Source organism: Desmodus rotundus, chromosome 8 (assembly GCF_022682495.2).
Source record: "Desmodus rotundus isolate HL8 chromosome 8, HLdesRot8A.1, whole genome shotgun sequence".
NCBI classification, from domain to species: Eukaryota; Metazoa; Chordata; class Mammalia; order Chiroptera; family Phyllostomidae; genus Desmodus; species Desmodus rotundus.
Window position 1 is genome coordinate 131291753 of NC_071394.1, and position 23614 is coordinate 131315366.

The 23614-nt window shown below is 58.7% G+C and overlaps 6 protein-coding genes across 17 annotated transcripts in view; 1 reads left to right on the forward strand and 5 right to left on the reverse strand.

Annotated features, from left to right (window-relative positions):
- Positions 1-3028, reverse strand: part of RASSF1 (Ras association domain family member 1) — a 9662-nt gene extending 6634 nt beyond the window's left edge. The window contains exons 1-2 of one of the 2 annotated variants that reach the window (XM_024565730.3): positions 2454-3028; positions 420-526 (exon numbers count right to left, since the gene is read on the reverse strand). In XM_024565730.3, coding sequence (XP_024421498.1) covers positions 420-526; positions 2454-2703 — 357 coding nt within the window. In that variant the 5' untranslated portion in view covers positions 2704-3028. Of the gene's footprint in view, positions 1-419; positions 527-1298; positions 1426-2453 lie in introns of those variants that run through there. The other variant, XM_045199965.3, reaches the window with a different exon arrangement.
- ZMYND10 (zinc finger MYND-type containing 10) lies at positions 422-7198 on the reverse strand. Its single transcript, XM_024565720.3, has 13 exons — positions 6877-7198; positions 6557-6665; positions 5586-5702; positions 5411-5464; positions 5167-5304; positions 5003-5091; positions 4810-4910; positions 4280-4452; positions 3933-4058; positions 3729-3850; positions 3484-3609; positions 3035-3388; positions 422-526 (listed from the first exon to the last, which is right to left on the reverse strand). The coding sequence occupies exons 1-12, from the start codon at positions 6966-6968 to the stop codon at positions 3313-3315; spliced, it is 1323 nt and encodes a 440-aa protein (XP_024421488.2). The 5' UTR covers positions 6969-7198; the 3' UTR covers positions 422-526; positions 3035-3312.
- Positions 7199-8239: 1041 nt separating this feature from the next.
- Positions 8240-11636, reverse strand: NPRL2 (NPR2 like, GATOR1 complex subunit). 5 transcript variants are annotated; one of them, XM_071222164.1, is made up of 11 exons: positions 11504-11636; positions 10690-10781; positions 10426-10594; positions 10163-10271; positions 9649-9785; positions 9465-9562; positions 9314-9350; positions 9109-9202; positions 8887-9034; positions 8518-8660; positions 8240-8437 (listed from the first exon to the last, which is right to left on the reverse strand). In XM_071222164.1, the coding sequence occupies exons 3-11, from the start codon at positions 10585-10587 to the stop codon at positions 8370-8372; spliced, it is 996 nt and encodes a 331-aa protein (XP_071078265.1). In that variant the 5' UTR covers positions 10588-10594; positions 10690-10781; positions 11504-11636; the 3' UTR covers positions 8240-8369. The 5 variants fall into 5 exon arrangements, with proteins under 5 accessions (XP_071078265.1, XP_024421489.1, XP_071078264.1 ...); XM_024565721.3 differs by having other exon boundaries at positions 8917-9034; positions 11314-11514; XM_071222163.1 differs by lacking the exon at positions 11504-11636 and adding an exon at positions 11314-11497 and having other exon boundaries at positions 9465-9526.
- On the forward strand, positions 11572-14325 carry CYB561D2 (cytochrome b561 family member D2). Its single transcript, XM_024565732.4, has 4 exons — positions 11572-11709; positions 12133-12284; positions 12748-12785; positions 13473-14325. The coding sequence occupies exons 2-4, from the start codon at positions 12158-12160 to the stop codon at positions 13974-13976; spliced, it is 669 nt and encodes a 222-aa protein (XP_024421500.1). The 5' UTR covers positions 11572-11709; positions 12133-12157; the 3' UTR covers positions 13977-14325.
- A 543-nt stretch (positions 14326-14868) lies between these two features.
- Positions 14869-19366, reverse strand: TMEM115 (transmembrane protein 115). Its single transcript, XM_024565724.4, has 2 exons — positions 18056-19366; positions 14869-15634 (listed from the first exon to the last, which is right to left on the reverse strand). The coding sequence occupies exons 1-2, from the start codon at positions 18904-18906 to the stop codon at positions 15430-15432; spliced, it is 1056 nt and encodes a 351-aa protein (XP_024421492.1). The 5' UTR covers positions 18907-19366; the 3' UTR covers positions 14869-15429.
- A 1963-nt stretch (positions 19367-21329) lies between these two features.
- CACNA2D2 (calcium voltage-gated channel auxiliary subunit alpha2delta 2) overlaps positions 21330-23614 on the reverse strand; it is a 125037-nt gene continuing 122752 nt past the window's right edge. For all 7 annotated transcript variants that reach the window (XM_053929234.1, XM_053929233.1, XM_053929232.1 and 4 more), the window contains one exon: positions 21330-23519. In XM_053929234.1, coding sequence (XP_053785209.1) covers positions 23379-23519 — 141 coding nt within the window. In that variant the 3' untranslated portion in view covers positions 21330-23378. The remainder of the gene's footprint in view (positions 23520-23614) is intronic.

Consider the following 23614-nt stretch of genomic DNA (forward strand, 5'->3'; position numbering starts at 1 on the left):
CTCATTGGAGGAGAAACTTTGAGGGGCAGGGCCACTCGCGCCGGGTTGGGGGAATGATCTCACTGTCCCGGCAGCTCAGCTCAGCTCCGCCCCCAGGTCCCACATCCTTTAGGGAACAAGCGGGAGCATGTGCGCCTGTGCGCATGTGCACCAGCGTGGCCGCAGGACCGGATGCGGATGCGGAAAGGTGCGGAAATTGCGCGGGCACCGAGCCTGGGTGATTGGGGTAGTCCGCTCGGAGGCAGCAGCGCTCCCGGCATCCCTTCCAGCCTGTGCTGGGTTAGCCGCCCTGCCGCGGAGAAATCCGCTGTTAAAACGTTCACTGCCCGTAGCGCGCCACCCCTGGGTTACGCCCGAGATGACGCCACTCATATTCGCGTCCCAGCCTCGCCTGTACGGCCCCCCTGCCCCAAACTCACCACGTTTGTGTCCCGCTCCAGCGCCGGTTCCCAGCCCAGATCCCGAGGTCCGCAGCAGTCCAGGCAGACGAGCGCGCGGCAACGGTAGTGGCAAGTGAACTTGCAATCTGCAGAGAGGCCTGCCCGTGAGGCAGAGGAGCCCCAGCCCCGGCTGCCCCCGAGAAGTGTCCCAGGGATGGAAGAGAAGCCCCAGGGTGAAGGACGTTGACCGCTGGGCTCTGCCTAACTGTCCTTGAGGCCCCGTTCCCTCCCACTGCTACACAGATTCTCCTGTTAGTCCCCCCCCAGCTCCACCCCCGCGTCGGGAAACCGGCGGGAAGGCCTCAGGCTGTTAAGGATCCAGGCCCCTTCAACACTTAGAACTCTAGCGCCTAGGGCGGAACTTACTCTTCCACATTGTCGGCCCCTCCCTCTGTCCTTGCAGGGGAAAATAATGCTTTAGCCCGTGTCCCCCTCTAGTTACCATCTGTCTCTACTGCCCCCGGACCAAAACGTGTCAACTCTGATCTGTAGGCGCTCATTCCTGGCCTTCACCCTCCCTACCCGTTGCAGTCAGGCCTGCCCCTCCCACCAGGAAACTGCCCTGGTCAGGGTCCTCAGCGACCTGAACACTGCCGAATCCCGCGGTCCATTCTCCATCCTCACCTCCTCAGCATCACTTGATGCTGCTCCCCTCGGTTCCGAGGGTTCCCCACGAACTCGGTTTTTTCCTGCTTCCCCACAGCTCCTGCTGAGCTCCTTCCAACTCCCAGATCTGACGGCGGAGTGTCACGGGGGCTCCGTCTCAATCACTGCCCTGCTCTGTGCACTCACCCCACCCCAGCCCCGAGGCTTCCACCCCTGGCTTCTACCCTCGGACCAAACCCTGTGCGTCGGTACCTTCACTCGGGTGTCTAACAGACACCCGACCCAACATGGCCGAAACTTAACTCCCTTTGCTTCCACCTCACCCCACCGCCGCCGGAGTTCCTCATCTCAGCGAAGATTGCTGCTATTCTCCCAGGCGTGTGAGGCAAGAAACCCCAGCTCATCTTCAATTACTTCCTTGTTCCTGCCTCTGATACACACGGAAATCGCCTGGGTTTTGTTTTGGGTTTTTTTTTTTTTTTTCCATTTCCATTGCCACTTTATTTCTCTGGAACACTGCAATGTCCCAGCCCTCGTTCACGCTCTGTATACTGTCGCATCTCCCGTGTCTCCTCCCAGCTGAATTCAGGACAGAATGACGGGTCTCCATGCGCACACAGGCAGGCAGGCCTAGGACACCTTCCTTCAGTTCTTAAATGGTCTAGAGCAGTGGTTTGTAACCCAGGCTGCACATTGGAAAGATGCTTTTAAAAATCGTGGGTACACTCCCGGTGAGTGCTTCACCGGTCCTGAGGGAAGGTCCAGGCAGAGGGGGTTGGACAGCTATAAAAGCATCCCAAGCGATTCCATTCAAGCTGGCGCGGAGAGCAACCTCTGCTTGCGGCTGGTACCAGACAGGGCAGAAGGGCCGGGGCCGAGCGGGTGGCTGTGTTTTCTGTTGTGGCACCTAGCTGACTCGGTCTGTGATAGGTATTTGCTTTACGAAGACAACAAAATTCCTGCTTGCAGGGGAGCCCACCCAAGGTCCTAACTTTTTCCAGGCCTCCTCTCATAGGTGGGTGAATTCTCTTCACCCCAGGGATTCGGGAAGGGGGCATGGTGAGTGAATCTTTGGGAAGGGGCAGACCTGAAAATTTGGACTTAAGAGACTGGTAGGCACAAAGCCTTTCTCAGAAGGGACCAATGTACTTTAAAGATAAGCAACTTGAAACCAGCACCTTGGAATTCACAGGTACCTGCCTCTGCCCAGCTGTGCCCCAGATGCAGGTGCAGTATGGCAAAGACATAAAACGTGCCCACGCTCCCTTCCCTGATGGGGTCAAGGTAACGGACCTGGTCCTCAGGGACGCCCCAGACTACCCTCTCCGTCGCAACTTGTCCCTCAGCGACAGGGCTGCCCTTTGACCACCCGTTTAGTTCTCGACAGCGCGTGGGGCCGCTACTCACACGCGCACTGCAGGCCCTTGCGCACGACGCCCCAGATGAAGTCGCCGCACAGGTCGCACCACGTGTGCGTGGTGGGCCCTGCAGGCTGGAAGCGGTGGCCACGGCCCAGGACCGGCTGCCTCGCCGGGTTGCGCGCTGTGCCCGGTGCGATGCGCAGCGCGTTGGCGCGTTCCAGACGGGCGCGACCTGGGCCGGTGCGCCTCGCGGGTGCCAATTCCCGCAGCTCAATGAGCTCAGGTTCAGCGGACATGGCCCGGTTGGTCCGCCTGGGCTCGGCCAGTTCTGGGAACAAGCAGTCGGGGGCGGGCGGGACCTCGGGGCGGGCCTCGATGCAGCACCGCCCCGGAGATCGAGGCAGAGCGGTGGGAGAGAGCTGAGGAGAGCCGTGCAATGGAAACCTGGGCGCCAGGGCTGTGTCGCCCCACGGGCAGAGAGGGGCGGAGGGGGCAGCGGTGGGGGACTCTCGCCGAGTCCCCGCCCTGCCCTCTCTTCATCCCAAGAGCAACTCCCCTCCCCCTCACGACGACAAGGAGTGCAAAGGGCCACGCGGAGACAGGCAGGTTTCTGGAGGCCAACTTTACCGTGCAAGAGGAAGAGGGTCCCCACATCCGGCCCTCGCCCTCGCCCCTCGCCCGGGCCGCAGGCTGCCCCAGCTGTGGCAGCGCCTTAAGCCTACCCGCTGGGTGGGGCAGGAAGCGGGGGGGGGGGGGGGGGGGAGCGCTTTGCTGGGGGAGATGGGACGGCCGCTCCGCCCTCTTCACCTGGGAGGCCAGGACTCTAGCTGAGGCCTGGCTGAGTTCCCGAGGGTCAGGGGCACGCACATTCTGGCTGGGTGGTCGGCCTTCAGCAGCTGCAGCCTTCACTTCGCTCTGTCACCCCGGGTTGCTGGAACACAAGCCTTTCCATGCTTTTCCCAGTGCTTGACTTGGCACTCCCTGCAGGCAAGTGGGCCAGTGAGGATGCAGTGCTTTGCCCGGGGAGGGGGGGCGGTTGGCGGGGCTCAGGGACCCAAGTCCTGGGACGCCCTCACCTGCAGCAGTACCACTCCTTCTGGCACCGTGAGCAGCGCTTGGAGGCCTCCGTGCTGCAGTAGGCACAGCGGGGGCGCTCTGGAGCCACTGCCTGTAGCACATCCAGCCTGTAGGTGTTGGCCCACCTGGGTAAAGGGTGAGGAGGGTCTGGCTGGGCCTGGTGGATGGGGGCACAGGAGCACCCCGCCCACGCCCGTGCCTTCTGCATCCCTTCCACGCAGTCTGCCAGCTCAGCAGGCCTCACCTTTGGGCCTGCTGCTGGAGGTCCTGCTCCGAGGGGCTGAATACATGCCGCAGCTGGTGCTTGGCAATGGCCTTCCACTTGCCTTTGTTCTCTCGCTCTAGTCGCTCCCAAATTTCTGGGATCTGGGGGGGAGAAGTGGAGAGTGGCAGGGAGGAGCTGGCAAAGTGGGCAGCTGTCCAAAGCAACTAACTTCCTAGTGCCTACCTGTTCAAACACTAGATCCTTCTTAGGGGGCTGGGGTTCCACCAGGGCCAGGTGGGCCAGGAAACCCTGAAGGTCTGCCAGGTTGGGCAGCTGGTCGAGCAGTGTGTCTGTGAGGAAGGCCCGGAGCTGCAAGGGTGTCCAGGGGAGGCCAGTGTGAAATGGTGCTGGCCAGAAGGTCAAGATACAGGGAGGGCCTGGGATGGGCTGAAGGGGTGCCTTGGGAGCCCACATCCCACTAACTGCTGTGTTACCTGAGGCCCAAGGTCTGGAAATAGGACTGGGGCTGGGGGGGCGGGGGAGGCAAACAGCCCTGGGGCTATGGGGGTGGTGTGGGAGGAGTTCCCCACCTTGAGTAGCTGTCCTTTGGCAAAGCTTGTGAGGCAGTAGCGGGCCCGGGCCTCAGGGCTCAGCAACAGGTTGTACAGGGCAATCCACACCTGTCCGTCCAGCTTGCTCAGCTTTTGCTGCTCCGAGGGGGCCACTGTCTGCCAACGGCTTCCCTCAAATCGCTGCAGCTTGCCTGGGGAGAGGAACCAGTGCACTGGGTGTAGGCATTGCGTGCTCTGGTAGAGGTCGCACCGGGCAACCTCTGCCAGCTGCCTGTGCTCGGGGACTGACCTCTGCCCTGTGCCCTAGGCACAGGATTAGCCCATGCTTCAGTGCCACTTGCTCCGGAGCATGGTGAGTCCTCGGTAGAGGTTGCATAAGTCCTACCTGCTGCAGAGTCTAGGTCTAGGCCCACATCTGGTGAGCCATCCTGATGTCCTCTGTGGGCTAGGGGGCAGAGTTTGTCTGCCTGGGTGTAAACTGCCCACCCCTGTCAATCCTGGAGGACGTCCTGGAAGCTGGGGCTTAGGCAGGAGGAGGAGGACCTTACCTCCTTCCCTCCGGCTCCAGGGACTGTGCTCCAGCAGTTCCACCAGGAGGCAGGGCAGGTTGTGGGTGCTGAGCATGCGGCTCAGGATGCTCAGGGAAAGGCTAGGGATTGGGGTGGAGAGAGATAAGCAGAGGTGACAGGCCCAGGCTCCCAGTCCTCCACTGCTGACCCCAGGCCAGGCAGGGGAGCCCACCTGTCCACGCAGTCAGTGATGTAGCGGAGCACTGAGAGCGCCTTCAGCGCGATTTCAAATTCCATCAGCTCTGCCTGCTTCTGGAGCTCCTGGGGAGCACGTGGTGCTCAGGCCTGGGGGAGCCTGGGTCTAGCCCTTGCCAACCCCAGGGAACCTCAGCCCACCTGCATGGGGGTGCTATACTGGGACTCCTCCTCCTCTGGGGGGCCACCACGGCCAGTCCGGGCCACCAACAGAGTCAGTTTGCGGTGACAGTAGTCCACCAGGTCCAAGACAGTATCCTCTGCTGACTCACACACCTCCTGGGCTCAGGTAGAGGGGAAACATTCTCTCCGATGTCCCCCTCCCCAGACACAACACCCTGCCCTGGCCTGGGGCAGTAGCCAGTGGGCAGGACTGGCACCTCACCTTGTGGAAGAACACGGTCTCCAGGAGATTGATGATGGAGGCCTCGTGGTGTACCTGGCAGATAGAGAGGAGGACAGGGTCCCGGGCTGCTGACGGGGGGGTAGGGCTAACAGCTATGCTCTGCAGTCCAGGGCCCTTGGACCCGATGCATGGGGTGCAGAGCGGGCCAGCTCACCACCATGTATATAGGAAATGTGTTCTGGGGCATGAAGTCCTCCAGCTTGCACAGCACAGGGAACACCTTCTGCTTCCACATCTCCACGGCAATCAGCTCCTCCACCAGCGTCGGGATCTTGGAGGGGAGGGGAAGGGACAGGAATGAGGTGGCCTACCTCTGCCTGGCAACCTTTCCATCCCTGGCTCAGCCTAGCCCACCTCTCCTCAAATTCCCCTGGGCCCCTAGATTCTCCTGTGCCCCATGAAACCTTCCTGACCTCTCCCCTGCACCTTGACCTTCATTTCTAGCTGTCCCCAACATCTCTGTGGAGACACCCCCCATGCTTCCTGTGACTGGTCCTTGCCTTGCTCCCCCTGTATGTGTGCCCTTGTCCCCTCTGCCCCTACTCAGGTATCTCAGACAAGCCCTCCTGTTCAGGCCCTCCCTCCGGTCCCTGTCTTCTGGTCTTCTAAGACTCTCCTAAGACTCTTGTGTGCCTTTGCCTCACCCTTGGCTGGGGCCCTTCACAGGGCCACATTCCTACCCCACCCCCTGGAGGGGACTCTACCTTTTCCTTGCAGAGGAACCCTTTTGTCAAGTGATGTCTCAGGTCATCTACTGGTGCCACCTCCTGGCTCAAGTTCCAACTAAGCCAATCCTGGTTTCTAACTCCCTCTTTCACATAATGGGAAGGCTGCCTCCTTCCATGCCAAAGTCCTGCCCCCACTTCAGTGGGGACCCCCTCCAGCCTGAAAGTCTGTTCAGGAATGCCTTTGGAATGCAGGCCCTTCCTCTGAAGCCTAGGCTGTTCTAGGACCCGTGACTATCTCCCTAGTGACCTCGCCTGGCATGCTAGGGTTGTGTCTGATAAGGGTGCAAAATCAAAGGTGTAACACACTCCTTCTCCTCCTTTGGGGAGGATAGGTGTACCCGCTGGAGGGAAGAATGGCCCAAGGGGTAGAGTGGTGGAGCGGGGGATGGCAGCATACCTTCCCGTGGGTGACCAGCAGCTCCTGGATGGGCTCACCCTGGCTGGCGGTGGCATCAAGGATGGCCTGCATGTTCAGCTTCTCCAGGTTCTCATGCTGCTGGCTCCACCTGCCCCAGAGGGTGTGTGTGCACATGTGTGCAGTAGGACATAAAAATGTAACCTGATCCTGAGGGGCCAGAGGCGGCTCAGGACCGTATGCCTGTATTTTGGAAAGCTTTACCTCCCTACCTGGGGGCCCCTCCATACTGGGTAACCCCTCCCTCCAATGTCGGAATCCCCCCACTCAAGGACTCCGACCCTGACCCTCAGCTGCCTCACCCTCCAGAGCCCATCTCCAGCAGCGGGAAGCTGCGAAGTCCCCGCACCAACACGTCAGCCTCCCCGGGCAGCAGGAGCTCCAGGTCGCCCATGGCAGGGCCTGGGAAAGAGAAAGCGAGGTTCGGCTGAGGTGGGGTACCGACACGCTTGGGCGTCCCGCGGGGCGGAAGTCTGGGACGCGACAGTTGCTGAGCTGCTGGAGCGCGTGGGCCTCGCCGCCATGGAAACGGCTAGCTTGCGTCTGCGCAGCGTGGCCTGGGCCCCTCCCCTGCCCGAGGCCGCGCAGGTCCCCTGCGCCTGCAGGCCTGCGGACAGCAACCCTTTTCGGGCTTCCCAAGTTGTCTCCCTCACAATCATCTGCGGATCAAGGGTCTCCAGCGTGCGACTCCTGTGGCCTGGGCGCGAGGTGAAATCGGCCCGTCCCGACCTGGTCTCACAGGGCTGCGCCACGCTGGCCCATACCCAGGCTCCTCTCCAGGGCTTCCTCGCTCCAGTATTTCTTGTGCCCAGCCCTCCCTGTTGGCTGGGTCCCGGAAATACCGTGCAGGGCCCACAACCTCTCTCCACCCTAGTCCAGGCTGCCGTCACCACGCAGGAGGTCACTGCTGAGCCTTTTTTTTGTTTGTTTAAAAGATTTTACTTATTTATTTTTAGAGAAAGGGAAAGGGAGGGAGAAAGACAGAAGCATGAATGTGTGGTTGCCTGTCGCGCGCCCCAGCCTGGGGACCTGGCCCGCAATTCAGACATATGTTCTGACTGGGAGTCGAATCGGAGACCCTTTAGTTCTCAGGCTGGCACTCAGTCCACTGAGCCACGCCAGACAGGGCCAGCCTTTTTACTGTATTGTTAAAGGTTTACATGAGACATTACTTGAGGGTGACGATGGCTGCCTCTGGCCTTCAAAATACTACGTCTAAAACAGCTCGCCAGCAGCTTGAGGTATCAGGCTCTTGCTCCCTCTCCTATTTCCAAGACTTTGTTTCTTGCCCCTCCACCCTTTGCCTCTGATGTTCCAGCCCCACGGACCATCTCTTGGGCTCCTCACACATCCGTAAGTGGTTTTTGCTTCAGGGTTTCTGCACCTGTTCCCTGGAATACTCTTCCTCCTTAAGGGCTCGGTTTAAGCTACCTCAGTGAGGCCTTCCTTGCACATCTAATCCAGAGCAGCCCCGGCTCCCATCCCAACTCATTCTTCATCACAGCTTCCTGATTTTATTTAAGTTTTTATTGATAAGTAGCCCGCCCATTTACTTGTCCATTGTCGGCCCTGACCACCAGATGGCGCTCCAAGGCGCCAGGAACCTGGCTATTTCACTCACTGCTGGTTCTCTGGCGGCTGGCTCAGAGGAGGTATTCAGTCAAGTAGGTTGAAATGTTTGACTTTATTTACAGAAGTGAGGGTGAACACTGAGACAGGATGGTCTAGCCCTCATGCACCAGGCAGGGCTTAGCAGAAGAGAATAGCTGCAGCTGTGTCCAGCCCCGAACCAGCCTCACTTCCAGCAGATGATGATGTTGGGGTCATTTTCCAGACGTTCATCCAGCTCGTGGTAGCTCATGCCTGGAGGGGTGGAGGTAAGGTTGTGCCCTTGGCTCGGCCACCCTGCCCGGCCCTAACCCAGCTGTCCTGCCCGCCTCTACCTGTCTTGCAGCAGATCTCGTCATAGCTATGGCAGCCCGTGTAAAGCCGGGCAGGGTGGCTCCGCTCCTCCCGAGATACCCGTACAGGATACTTCTGCAGCCTCCGGATGAGGTTCTTCATAAGCCCGAACTGGATCAGCTTCCTGGGGCATGTGTTGAGGGAGAAAGGGGTGATGCCCTGGCCAGGCCTTCTTCTACCCGGCCGACCCTGTCCTGCAGCCTCCCCTCCAATTCTGTCTGACCAGATCACCTTCAGGAAACCTGCCTGGACTAGCAGCGCCCATGGTTCTACTCACCGGCAACCCCCTGCTTTCTCTCTAGGCCAGGGCTCCAAAGAGACAGAGAGGGTGTACCTGCCCTCAGACAAACCCCTCACATCCCAGGGAACCCGCTTCTGACCGCTCATCAACGCGCTGCAGCTGCTGTGGGTGGCGGCCGATGAGGTCTCTGACAGCAGTGCCGGGGCTCAGGCTGCAGTACAGCTGGAACACGTCCCGGAGACTGGCCCTCCTGTGCCCTGTGGGCACCAGGGCTCAGCTCTCCAGGTGGGCCTGCCCTTCCCGAGATGGCCTACCCAGAGCCCGCCGTTACCTTGTTTGGTCACATAGGATAGACATTCCTCTTGCAGGGACTTGTCATCTACCAGGTCCTGGACCTTGGGTGTCGGGCAGTACACGTTGGAGTACTGGAGAATAGGCAGCAGGAGGCACAGGGGCCTGGGTGAGAGGCTTGGGAGTCTGACACAGCCCAGCCACATGACCCACTCTCCACATAACCAGAGCCCAGACTCACCTACCTGGAGGACAGACACCAGGGTCACAACACCGTAGTACCTGGGAGAGAGGGCTGTGCTCAGCTGCTGAGGGCCATGCCTTCCCACGCTCAGGGCCCCAGGGCTCTTCCCTGGCTGATGACCCCATCCTGGGCATGATTGTTGCCCCACTCACAGCAGGTTCTGGATGGCGATGCGCACTAGGTTGAGCTCCACATCTGCCTCGGCTGAGATCTTCTGGACGTGGCGGAAACCGTCAATGTAGGGCAGGATCTGGGCATGGCAGGGTCAGCAGGGGCTGGATGAGGCCAGGGAGGGAGACAGCCCCAGGTGATGATACCCAGGGAGGGATAGCACACCTGTTGTGTGGTGAGGTCCCACTGTGAGTTGAAGAAATCCTCCTTGTCCTTGGTAAAGACAGGCACATCATATTCCTGAACCACAGGAGGGTCAGGCCGCTGCTCAATCACCTTCAAGTGGATGGTGTTGGACTCATCTGCAGGGGGCCCACCCATATTCTCAGTGCTGTCTCTTCTAAGAGGCCCTCAGTTACTATCCAGTTCTCCCAGCAAACTTTGAGTCAGGCAAGTGGCTCTGGGTAGAGCCAATCTTCCCCTTTTATAACGTGACAGACTGAGGTCCAGAGAGGGGAAGGAACGTGGCCATGGAGCAGAGCTGAAGGGCTCTGCTGGCCTCCCCAGCCCCAGCCCCAGCCCCATCATGCACCGGATCCTGGACATCATTAACTCAGATCATGACTATTTCTGGCCACAAATTTGTTCATGAGTCTTGTCCTTGGCTGGGCTGACCTTCCCCTGTCACCTTTCCACCCCTCCTACACCCTCTGCTGTCCTTGCAGAGGTTGGGGCATACCGATGGGCAGAGTACACCGGCCTGAGGCATTTAGCTCCTCCAGCAAGACGGTCATGATGGGCACCAGCTTCTGCTTGCTCTCTTCTGTTGACACGAAACTGCTCTCTAGCTGGATGGAGCATGGATAGCATGGTGGGCACACCCCAGGACCCCTGGCCAGCATCCTTCCCTGGCTGGTTCCTAGGTCTGGAGGGCTTTGGAGACGTGTGAATACCTTCCCCAAATCTGCCTGCCCATCCACCCGAGCCCACTGTGTTGCAGACCTCCAGTGTGGTCAGGTAGCCAGCCAGCTTTTTGACGATGGGCTCAAGGGCGCAGGTCTTGGCCTGGGCATCACACACAAAGCCCAGGTTGAAGAGCAGGGCATTGCGGCTATACTTCTTGTGCTCGATGCACACGGGGCAGCCGATCAGTTTCTTCTCCATGGCTGTGCTAGATCAGGGAACAAGTGGGAACAGAGTCAGGCTGCCTCCACTCCCAAGCCCATCCACCCCTCTGGGGAAGGGTCTTCTCAGCTAGGGCCTTACACAGTGATGAGCTTGTTCTGCAGCTCTGGCTTGGTGATGATGTACACCTGAACCGTGTCAAACAGCTCCCGGGAGATGAAGTCCTCAGGAACCTAGGGAGAGGAGTGGCAAAAGGCTCTTTAGCGGACCTCAGGACTTGTCAGGGCAAAGAGGAAATCCCCCAGGACCTAAGCCCTCTTCTCCAGCAGTTCTCTCTCCCATCAACCCAGGCCCACTACTCCTTAGTTTTCCATATACATGATATGTTCGCATTTGCTTTCAGGCTTTTGCATATGCTGTTCCCTCTACCTGGCACAATATCTCCCCAATCAACTAAATTCCTATGCATTCAGGAATATTAACGGACCACCCACTCCCACCTCTCGTGGGACCTGGCACCTTCCCTGGATCCCCACTACCCGATTTCCCACAATCACTGTCTATGCGATGTTTGTCTGCTCCGCCACGCCAGGACCCTGGGACTCGCGTCTGAGTATCCTCTCGGTTCAATATTTTCCGTGAATGATGGAGTAGCGAGCGGGCTTGAGTGCAGGGTGGGGACGGGGATCACTGCATCCAGACAGAGGGTTGAGCTCCCGAAAGCGTACTTATTTCCCGCCCCCAACCTTGCGAGCCCGATGTCACCTGATAGGTGATCTTGGGACCCAGCGTGGGGTGGAACTCGCTGAAGAATATGCATTCGATGCGGCAGCCGCTGCCCATGGCGCTAGAGGGCCCCGGGACCTTAGATCGTAGCGCCCTAGCCTCTGGGAACACCTTTCAGAAAAATCTCCAAGGCCTCTCAGCTCTGGGTCAAAGACGCCTGCGCACTCACACACTCCTGAAGCGGTCTGCTCTATGGCGCCTGCGCAGCGCGGCTCAGAGGCGTGGCTGCGGAGGAGGCTCGTCTCAGGAAGTCCTGGGTGAGTAGTCGTCACACCCGGAAGTGAGGCGGCTCCGCGACGGAGTGGCGGCGCGCGGCAGAGTCCCGAGTATCCCGCTTTCTCAAGAGGAAATCAGCGCGTCCGGTCGGCGCTGCGGGTGAGGCAGGCGAATCCCTAGCGTGGAGGGGCAGCATGCCAGCGGCACGTGAGGAGGCTGCGCGCGAAGGGATTCAGGCTGCAATTTGGTCGCAGCTGGGAACTACACTTCCCGTAATGCTTCACGTCCTATCAGCTAGCGCTCCCGCCTGGCGACAGCGTGGTGCACTTTGGGATTTGTAGTCTATTACACGGCTGTGCGCATCCTACCTGGAAGGTGGGTCAGTTATCTGTGCCAGTTCAGATGCAGGTACATACCGACAGGCCAGCGGTCCTCGGTTATTGCTGGTGCCTGTCTTGGTACTGTCCTTTCCTACCACCACTTCTTGGAAGAGAGTGGCATACCTGCCCTGCAACGCTTACTTCAGTGAGAGTAGTGGAACGCGGGCATTCGTGACCCTTGCTTACTCTACTATGTTTTCAGGCTACAGCCACCGGCCTGGTTGACCATGGCCCTTTCTATGGAGACTGAGTCGCACATCTACCGAGCTCTACGCACCGCCTCCGGGGCTGCTGCCCATCTTGTGGCCCTGGGCTTCACCATCTTTGTGGCTGTGCTTGCCAGGCCTGGCTCCAGTAAGTATAAATAATAATTAGCTTCGGGGAAGGAAAGTGCTACTTTTCCTGGGGAGCAGGGGCAATAGGAACTATTGGGCCTGGCTCCTGGGAGAGGCCTGGCTGGCTGAGGGACATGCTATACCGGAGGGACAAGTGGGATGGAGTAAATGAGTGTGGAAGCTCTGCCAGCCTGGCCGGGCCCAGGAGTCCCTGGCTTCTCTTTTCTTGCCTTGGTGCTCCACTTGGCTGCCTCTTGCAAAGTGCAGTGGGCAGGAGGGACTGCCAGAGGAGTGGCAAAGCATGGCCTCTCTGATCCAGGAGGGACCAGGAAGCTAGGTATGGGGTCAGCTTGTTGCAGCAAGGCGGGGGGTTGTGTTTTGGCAGCACTGCCTTGGGTGATGGACTGCTTATTTTCCTCAGCCTGTAGGCATTGGTGTGGCTGGGTTCTTCCCCAGCCTCACAAAGCCTCTTCTCATTCCAGGTCTGTTCTCCTGGCACCCCGTGCTTATGTCTCTTGCTGTAAGTAGGGTGCATGGCCAGCCAACTCTTAGGGTTGGGAGGGAGCATAGGTATGGGTGGTAGCCCCAGTGGCCTCTCAATCCTTAGTCACTTGATATGTTTGGAGGGGTGGGGTGTGGGATTGTTGGAATTGCATGCTCCAAACTCCTGCTCGGACCTGAACCAGAGTATTCAAGGTCCCGGGCAAATGGGTAGGGTTTGTTTAAACACAAAATGAGGCTTCACCCGCCTCTAGGCAGGAAGTTTAGAAAATGAATTTGGTTGTCCCTCTCTCTCTCTCTCTCTACCTTAACTTATAGTGATGCATCTAATTTTCCCTGACACACTGCACCTGCTTGGCCAGCTCTGCCAAGAAATTGTATCCACTCTGTGTCGGGGAAACAAACTGTGAATCATTTATAAGTGCCACATCTCAAACCCTGTGTTTGCTGGGTAACAGCAGACGTCATTTTAGAACAGCACCGAGGACGAAGTACGGAGGGGTGCCTCTGGCGGGTTCCTCAGGGCAGATGTTCTGCCCTAGATGGAGTTCTCCCCTCCTGCCCTACCAAATGGGTACTCTTATCAGAGGGGAGAGAAGGGAGGGGAATCTGTCCAGGCTGACCGGCAGCCCAGAAGGTTACCTAAATTTCTCCTCCCTTCTGCGGGGCAGTGCTCTCACTCAAGTGTCCATCCCTGTCTCCCCAGTTCTCCTTCCTGATGACAGAGGCACTGCTGGTCTTCTCTCCTGAGAGTTCACTGCTACGCTCCCTCTCGCGGAAGGGCCGAGCGCGCTGCCACTGGGTCCTGCAGCTGCTGGCCCTGCTGTGTGCGCTGCTGGGCTTGGGCCTTGTCATTCTCCACAAGGAACAGCTTGGCAAAGCCCACCTGGCCACGTGGCACGGGCGGTCGGGGCTGCTGGCTGTGCTGTGGGCGGTGCTGCAGTGCTCAGGAGGGGTGGGGCTGCTCTACCCCAAACTGCTGCCCCGATGGCCCCTGGCCAAGCTCAAGCTGTACCATGCCACTTCTGGGCTAGTGGGCTACCTTCTGGGTAGTGCCAGCCTCTTTTTGGGCATGTGCTCACTCTGGTTCACTGCCACAGTCACTGGGGGAGTCTGGTACCTGGCTGTGCTGTGCCCTGTCATCACCAGCCTGGTCATCATGAACCAGGTGAGCAATGCCTACCTGTACCGCAAAAGGATTCAGCCATGAGCTCCTATCAGCCTAAAAGCCTGGATCTGCTCCTTGCTGTAGAGCTGGGGCTGGGACCTCCTGGACTGTCGGCTGACTATATCACAGGGACACCTCAGGCACTGGGGCACTCAGGGACAGGAGGAGTCCTGTGTGTGACATGTGTGCTTGCTCCTCACATTGGAGTGCCCCCTCCTTCCTTCTCTCCCCTGCCGCCCCAGAGGAGTTCAAGGGCCATGTGTCTGGATGATGATGGGGTTGCAAGACTGGCTCCCCAGCAACTTGACTCATACTTGTATTGGTATGTCCAGAAATTACAGGAGGAAAAACGGAAAATAAAAATGACTGAAAGACTGGACGGAGACAGTAACCTAGAGTTGGGGAAGAGTTCTTGCTGACACCACCAGCATGAAAAAGGGGTAGATGGGCATGATGGGGACTCTGTCCCTGGCTGCTCACTGAGGGGCTGAAGCTGTCCCATCATACAAGCCCTCAGGCTCTGGCTGCTGAGCAGCCCAGGCCACTGAGGGCCCTAGAAAGCCCCAGGGCTGTGGCTGTGAAGTCGCAGCTGGTGTCCTTCCAGTCTCCCGGCTGCCCACGTGCTGATTAGACCTGGACAGGGACAGGATGGGAGCTGGGGATGGACTGTCTCCGGAAGTGTCGAGCCCTGAGCCCTCCATCTCGGAGAGGAGCCATGGATAAGACCAATTCCCTACAGAGAAGCCCTTAGGTGTTGGCTCCCTGGGCAGCCTCCCTGCCTGGGAACAGGAGGGACAGTGGGGCAGTGGGCCGCTTATGCAGTTGGAGTGGCCACGGGGCCTGAGCCCTGGAACTAGAGGGAGTACTGTCTAGCTCTGCAGCTGAGCATGATGAGCAGCTGCACAGGCAGTCTGACGGAGCCTGGGAGTCGCACCTCCAAGAACTGCTTTATTGGTACTGCACGACTGGGCCCAGCTGCCCGCCCGAGTGGTCCTGTAGAAAACACCTGGGAGCTGCGGCTGTTCTGGCCTAGAAACAGTCGGGGCCACAACACAGGGAACCAGCGGTCTTGCTGTGAACACAGTTCTCCTGGGGGCGGGCAGGGACGTGTAGCCCCGTGCTGGCTCCTGCACCAGCTGGACTCCCCAGAAGGATTTTGGCAGATCCTTGCCTTGGCTCAGGGCTCTCGGCAAGCAGCATCAGGTGTGAGCGTTGGCCCAGAAGCTGTGGCACCAGCGTCCCTGCAGCCACTTGCCTGGGGCTGCCTGCTGAGGTGCAGTCTTACCTCAGATGGCTGATGCTTCAGAGGTCCCATGCCTGACATAATGGTTGTCTGGGGTTGGAACCAGGTAGCCAGAGTCCTGGGTAGTGTTGGCGAGAAATAGCAGAAGGCTGTGGAAGTCCCCAGCAGACCATCTTCCCTCTCTTCAGAGTAGCTGAGAGGGTGTCAAGGGGGGCATGGGAGAGGAGGTGCCACACGCAAGGTGGTCTGGAGTTACAGCTTTGGGGAAGCCGCCTCAAAGGTGATCAGGCTGGACTCTGGGGCAGCCCCCTGCCCCAAGAGTGTGGGAGCCTTGCCTGAGGGCGGGGGACTGTCCACCTTGGCCCCGGCCTCCTCTTCGTCGTCATCCATGCTTGGCCAGACGGACTGGTCCTCCACTCTCTTCAGTCGTTCATTGAGGGCCTTCAGGGCCAGTTGCCTGGGGCCGGAGGAAAGAGAACAGGTCACTCTGTGTTTGGACTTGGCTCATGCCCTACACCCTTCCCCCATGATGTGGACTCCCCCTCCCATTGAGACTCCTCTTAGGAGAATCCTGTGTTTTCCTTCCTCATGCAAGGCCCAGGGCTCCCCAGGGATTGGATCGGGGCCCACTCTGCCATCAGAATGAGGGTATGAAGGATGAAGGCAGTAGAGCCTTCCTTCCCCAGCTGGGGCACCTCCAGGCTAGGGGTCTGCGGGACAGCCCAGCAGGCCAGCCCTGGAATGGGTCTGAGGGTGGTGCCTAATGGTGGGCAGGTTGGGTACTCCCAGACGGATGGGTAGAAGACCAAGTTCCTGGACATCCAAGTTTCTGCCGGGGCCCTGGCATCACTGGGGGGTGATTCTCCCCGCTCCCCTCCTTGTTAGGGGTGTTTTGAGCCTCCTGGCAAGGGTCTGTGGGGAAGACTGGGACTGAAGCACCTGCCTTGACTCTTAGCCTGGGAAGCAGGGCCATCTTAGGTCAGCCCACGCCCCCAACTGATTCTAATGTTCTCCTTCCCAGGAGAATCTCTGAAGCCACCAGGACCTATGTTAAGTAGGGATACACTGAGTCCTCACAGGCAGAGAGAAGGGAGAAACCTGGGCAGGGCACAGGCCAGAGCCCATTGGTTCTACTGGGCAGACTCTTGGTGACCTCGCTCTGGGGGAGAGGGAGAGCTACCCTGGCCCACCAGGAGGTGGGCCGCTGCCAGGGAGCACTTCCAACCCGGTGCGTCAGCTGCGCTGTGCCACCAGGGTGGGCACAGTCTGCACAGCCTGCCAAAGTCCAGCAGAGAACCACAGTCTCCACCGTGCCAGGGAACGTGGCAGGAAAGACAATGACGAGGGCACAGAAAGCCACAGCACACTTCCACTCTGTCCTCCAGACTGGCATGTGGCAAGGTTGGCACAGACAGGACAGCTGTCCTCTGCGGCCACCCAGGCTCCCCTCCTGCAGGTTGCCTTGTCGGTTCTGTGGAGGCTTGCCAAGGCAGAGAGGCAGTGGCTTGCTCGTCACTTCCTCACAAGGGTCAGAGTTAGGAAACCCTGTGTCCCACGACTCATGACTCGTAGCCCTTATGGTCTGGGAGTGGCATGCAGCCAGAGGTCAAAGTGGCAGGAGGAGTAACCCCTGTCCCCAAGGAAGCTCACAACCACGAAGCCATGCCAAGAATCCACCTCCTGACCCCCTGCCCCAGCCTGCCTCCACCTATGCGTGTTCTGAATGTCCAGACAACCCTAACAATCCAAGACCGCTCCCTGGCAGAGGCGCTGCCCCGTGGCCTGGCCCCCACCTGAACAGCTCTGACGACAGCTCGGTTTCCACCACACTCAGCTCACTGGCTGCGTCTCCTCTGCTGGATAAGGTTAAGACAGACAGTCTTGAGGGTTCATCTGCCAGAGAGGCACGAACTATAGGGCCCACAATTATGCCCTGAAGCGCCCACCACCTTGGACCATAGTGCTCCGTGGCGCTCCCCAGCTGGAAACTCCTTTGAGGAAGGGGTGTATCCCTCATGCAACTCCACCGCCCCAGTGGGGAGCAAGCACAGGGCTGACTCTTCAGCTGAACTCATGAAGCTGCCACAGTAGGAACACGGTGTCATTACTCAAATCACTGCCTCAAAACCCCTGCAAATAAGGGACACGGAGCAGTGACCACTCTGGTGAGGCCACACGCCCGGGAGAGAAAGAGCTGGGTGTAAAGAGCTCTGCCCTGCCCAAGGCGCACCCGGTGAGTGACTCCACGGGGCCTCCTGGTGGCGCAGACGGCTGGGTTTACAGATAATGAAAAGGTTGTATCCAGTCCCTGGGGTCACGTGGCCTGGGCCCCTGGGTTTGGCCTACCTGCGGGAGGGTGGGAGTAAGTCTAGTAATACCCCCCCAGGCTTCCCTCTCAGTAAGTGGCAGAAAAACAGTATCTGAATTAAGGCCCAGGAAGAGGACGTGGTTCAGCAACTGGAAATTGGGTGGCCCAGACGGCCTCTTAACGATCCCAGGTCTCCTCTGCCCCTCCCTCTCACGGACCAGCAGGTCGTTTCTGGCTTCCACAGATCCAGGGTCTAGGCTTCCAGGATTCTGAGACCATTAGCCCCTCACACAGCACCAAAAGAAACTGCACAGTTCCTGAGGCTTGTTAAGCGGCGCGAGTGTCAGAGAAGCAGTCTTCCCTGATGTTGGGAAGCACCTCCGGGAGCCCAGACACCTAAACGCTGCATTAATTCCTCAAGGCCGCAAACCGGATTCGATGTCTTTCTGAATCTGCCCCAACACCTGACCTTTGGCCGCCATGCTATACACAGCATGCACCCCGCCAGACGTAATGCAACTTAGCAATTACTCTCCTAGTTCAACAAGGTTTCAGAAGACTCCACAGTACCTTCTCCGCTCCGCATCTTGAGGGTCTGTGCCTGGGAGGCTGATGGTGATGGAGGATGGGGCCCCCACATCATAGCGCTTCACTGTCTTCTGGCATATCTTTACCTTCACCAGGAGGCTGTGCACCAAGTTCGCCAGCAGCCCCACCACAGGCTGCAGGATCTCGGGGAAGAAGGTGGCGAAAGCAAAGTGGTCGGCCATGTCCCCTCGGCCTCGGCTGTGGCGCTGGTAGAAGCGAAGGTACACCCAACTGGAGAGCAGCCCGAAGCCGTAGGAGGCCAACGCCGGGCTCCGCAGCAGGGCGGCCAGCCGCAGCAGCAGCAGCAGCCCCAGCAGCAGCATGGGCAGCACGCTGATGCGCACCTGGGGCACTCGCAGGACCACACAGTCCCCCATGGTCTGCTTGAGTGCCACCAGGACACCGCCTAGGAAGCCCAGGGCGCCGTGGATGCGCACAGTGAAAAGGTACACCAAGTTGAAGGAGGCCATGTAGGTGAGGAGGTAGGCGAAGGCCCCCAGCAGCCCCACAGACACGTTCACCACTGAGAAGAAGATGAGCAGCTCCAAGGCCCCCCAGAGGGGCTCCAGCAAGCGTCCAGCCACCACCACTGTGGCCAGGCTGATAGCCACATCCCACACGTGCTGTTCCATCAGCCCATGTGTGGCCAGGGTCCAGATCCAGAAGTTGGGGGGAAAGAGATAACCTGGGGTGACCGCCAGGCAGCCTGTGTCCACGGCGAAGGACAGCAGGTAGAGGAATAGTACGGCCGCGCACAGGGCCTTCACCACCACACTGGCGCTGGCCAGGATGGCCCCCAAGTGCTGGCGGGCGCCCGGTAGGGCGCGCTGCATCTTCCCGGCGGGCGTCGGCCTGAGGGAAGGTCCAGTAGACTAGGGGCCTCCCCGGGGCCTCGTCCCAGTCCGGCCCCGATGGGAGGCCCGGGTCCGGCCTAGTTACGGCCTATGGTCCCGGTGAAAGCTCCACTCCTGGTCGGGTCGATTCCGGTTGCAAAGGGCTGGGCTGGGTCTGGTTGTGGGGCCAGCGCCTAGGCCCCTCGCGGGGGACCTGAGGGAAGGCCCTGGGCGGCTTCGGCCCGCCTGCCTGCCCGCCCTGTGGGCCCCGAGCCAGGCCGAATGGGCTGGCGCTGATCTCAGGGCTCGGCCTACTCCATCCACGACAGGGTCCTACGGTCCGGTCCGGTCCGTGCGGGCCTGGAGCCTAGCTCTGGGTCCGAGTCCAGACTGGTCACCTCCTGCTCGGCCTAGGTCTTGACTTCGATCGCACCTCTTCCCTTCTCAGGGGCCGACAAACAGGAGTGATGCGCCTGCGCGCCCCGGGCGGCGGCGGGATTTCCTCTTAGTGTAGGTCTTCCGGCTCCGCGGCATGCCGGGACACAGAGTTCTCTGCCGAAGCTGGGGACGAACGGAAAGCTGAATTCTGGGTAGAACTACAACTCCCAGGAAGCTGTGCGCCCTGGCGGGTCCTGTAAGTGTTGAGAGGAGGTGGGCTTGGGAATTGTAGTTTTCAGGACCGTTTCTCCCTGCTCTCGGGAGGTGGGGGTGGGTGGAGCACGGTTAAAAGCGGAGGGTTCCAACAGCACCACAACTGCATGCCACACACTTGCTGAATCCCCCGGAAAGAATCGGTCTTTGTGCAGTACCTGTGAGTGGGTGTGTTCTTGTGGACAGGTGTGTGGGTAAGAAAGTTGGGTGGACCTGGTGTGTGTACTAGTTTGTGCAAACTGGAAATTCCACAGTCTGGTATATGCCTGACTCAGGTTGGAATTTTTGCTGTGCTACTTGGCAGCTGTGTGACATTGGCCCAGTTCCTGGACTTTGTTGAAACTCAGTTTCATGGACGTACAATGGAGATGACAGGACCTACTATGAGGGTCCAAGGGACTGGAATGTCAAATGCCAGTTCTTCCTGGGTGCACAGTGAGTGCGTTACCCAGGCTGCCCTTGTTACAAGGAAGGTGAAGTCACAGCTCAAACTCGTGCGTGCGGCCCGGACAAACGGCTGATTGCTGGCCCAGAGGAAGAGAGGTCTCCCCACAAACTTGGACACGACTGGCCCTGGGTCCCCACTTCTTTGCAGCCGTGGCTACTGGCAGGTTGTGTATTCTGCAGGCTGATTTTTTAAAATATATACCTTGAGTTACTTTTTTAAAATGTGCACATAATTAAAATAATTACATGACAAAGTCCATTTATAAAGTGCAGGGTCCCTTCCTTTCAGCTACTGATCTCAGCACAACTGCCAACATGTGTACAGCCTTCTGGGTAGCGAAAGGTGTTGGCACCCTTTGTCTTCGGGGTCTGGGTTCCCACGGGGTGCCACCCCAGGGTAGAATTGCCAGATCTAGCAAATCAAAATACAAGGTGCTCAATCAAATTTGAATTTCAAATAAACAATGAGTACTATTTTTAGTATAAGCATGTCCTCATTTTTTTTAGTATAGTTATGTCCCATTAAATATTGGAAACATACTAAAAAATATTTGTTGATTATTTGAAATTCACATTTGATTGAATGCTCTATATTTTATCTGGCAGCCCCACCCCAGGATCTCTGGGGCTGTCGTGGGGCTGTGGCCAGGCGTGGGGGCTGTCTCAGAGTTGTGAGTTAGGCGTTGCTCTGTGGCCAGCTCCTGCAGAGGAGTGAGGAAAGACGTGTTTGCCAAGGCCTGGAATGCCCTTTGTGCAGCATCTAAGGCCCCACAGCCACAGGCCACCTTGTCTCAGAAACTTTGGCCGTTTCCTTGCCCTTCTCATTGGGGAGAAAGCACTTTCTCCTGTCTCAGTTTGCTCATCTGCAGTATGGGGATGAGCTCTAAGGCTGGGGTGAGGACCCAGCCAGAAGCCACCAGATGAGTGCTGAGTGTGTACTGTGGCGGCAGCATTGGGAAACCTCGGCACGGGTGGTCACGTCTTTCCTCTTGAACTCAAAGGTCACATGAACTAGGGTTGACTATCAAGAGTTGGGATTAAAATGCACAGGGGAGTGGGTTCCAGTGTGAGCGGCAGTGGCCATGGAGAGCACTGGGCCTTGAGCCTGCCCTGTGCTGGAAAGAACAGCGGTCAAGCCTTTATGCGGACTGGACCTTGGCTCCTTCCACCAGCAGCACTGGGCCCTCAAGCACCAGGTACTGGACTCAGGCTCAGTACTCTCTTCACTTCTGGTGGAGGACCTGCCCATGAGGCCAGGGTGGTCTGACCTGATGGCTGGATGCCTATCTAAACCCACATCTCATCTCCTTGAGCCTCTGGGAGTTTCCCGCTCCCAGCCCCCTCCCCTGAAATGCTTTTGGGATCATTCAAGACAAAAGATTCTAGTATCTGAATGTTTAGGAAGCTAGGGAAGTGACACACCTGTCATGCCCTGCACCCGGGACCGGGATGCTCTGGCCTTCACGCTACCCCATCCTCTCCCCAGGGCAGACACAGTGGATGGGAACCATTTGAAGTGAAAATATGAACATTATTTAATAACTGATCTTCTGTAATAAACCATTTGAAAATATTTTACAAGGAATCACACGCACAATATTTTACAAAGTTTCTTGACTTTTTGTCACTGTTGTTTTTCCAACTTGTCTGTACAAAATAGGACAACAACCAAAATAAAAGGGCAGAAGAAAGGAAATGGCCCCCCCAGATCCCTCGAGTCCGAGGTGAGGGGCAGCCGGGTCGGGTGGGCAATGAGAAAGATCAGACCCAGCTGGGGGTTGGACAACTACCTGATGGGGATTGTTTTGTCTGTTTTTCAAACTTAAAATATATATTTATTCTTCTGTATATGTTTGATTCTTTTTTATTTTTATATTCTCCATTGAGCACCTAACTACACTACAGTTACACACACACCCCCGCAAGACACGGCTGGCACCGGGTCTGGGAGCACAGCGTGGGCACCCACCCAGGCACCAGCAGCGGGCATGGACCATACACACACACTGAGAAAGCGACAAGCAACGTGACATTAATTAACGGAGCCATTAATTAATGCATCCACCCTCCCCCCTCCTCCCAGTTCACCTGAGCCCCACGGCGACAGCCCCCTGCCCTCAATCCCCCACTAGCTCCCAGGCTGGATGCCTTTGGAGGAAATGACCAGAATGGATGGTGTGAAGAAGTGTGCCCAGGCCCAGCCTTTGTGTGTATGTGTGTGCAAGAGTGTTCAGCAGGGAGGAGCAGTTTGGCCTCCAGGAGTGTGTGTGTGTGAATGGGAAGGAGAGGGGAAGTGGGCACAGGCCTGAGTGTGTCAGGGCCAGACTGGGGGTGGAATGGCCCAGCCAGGAGCAGTGAAGTCACCCTGCTAAGGCAAAGGGTGATGTCTGGTGAGGGTTCCTCTGCCCAGGGGCGCAGGCAGCGGCATGCGGTCCCACTGGGGGCCCGACACTAGTGATAAATGGTTACAATGAGCACCTGGGGTGGGGGGCATTTAGGGGACACTGGCGGCTAGGGTGGGACAGAGAGGTCTTCACCCCCTGCCCCAGCATTTGGCACTGTTTGACATTCAGCTTTAGAGATGGAGGACCAGCTGGGCTGCAGGTCAGGTCAGAGGGGCGGTGAGCAGGAGATGGAGTGTGCACATCAGCCCTCCCACCCAGCCTTCGCCTGTGGAAGGACCGGGAGCCCCGCCTCCACCCCACCGGGTGCACGTCTCGTCTGTGCGTCTTCCGGGGTGTGTCCACTGTGGGTCCAGTCTCTGCCCTCGGGTTCCAGGTGTGCATGGGGTTGCGTCTGAGCCACTCTTACTGTCCCTGTCTTAACACCTGAAGTGCTTGAGGGGAGGGGCAGGAGGGGGAGGGTGCGGGCCGAGAGGAGACGGAGCCCGCTGTGGGGCTGCCTTGGGACCTCCCTCCTGTTGGGACTAAAGTTGGGATGCACAGGGCTCAAACTGCCCTTCTCAACTTCCTCCATTATTCCCAGGGGACCCAGATTTGGTCCTGGTGGGGTGGAGGGGCCCAGTTAGAGGAATCCCCTTGGGGCAGGGCCTAGTTCTCCCTCACAAAGGGAGCTTGGGGCAGGGCGGGCAGTGGGGCCTAGTTTGGCGTCAGTACTGTGGCTTCCCTGTCCCAATCCCGGGGGTGGGTTAAGTCCAGTGGGAATGAGGGGTCTGGGGACACTATGACAGTTCAGCAGCAGATGTGGCTTGGGGGCCAAAGACCTGCGGCGCCCATCTGTGGGACTCCCCCACCCCAAGTCCAAGGCTAAGACTCTAGGGGCCCGGCGCGTTCAGGTCCCTCTGGGAGGGCGGGGACAAGGACCTAAGGTGGGGGTGTGGGGCGAGAGCGAGAGGCCTGGGGCGGGGAGGGCGCTCAGAGGCGGCGCGAGGCCTGGGCGTGCACTGGAGCCTGCCGCCCGGGAGGCAGGCCCAGGAGGAGCAGCAGCTGCAGGGACACCAGGATGCTCAGCGACGGCGGGAAGGAGGCTCCGCGGCCGCAATCTGAGGTATCTTCCTGCGGAATAGACAAGGAGCAGGTCGGCTGGGGGGGCCCGGGACAGGGCCGCGCCAGCCCAGGGGGAGGAGAGCGGGCGTCCAGCTCTTCCCCTC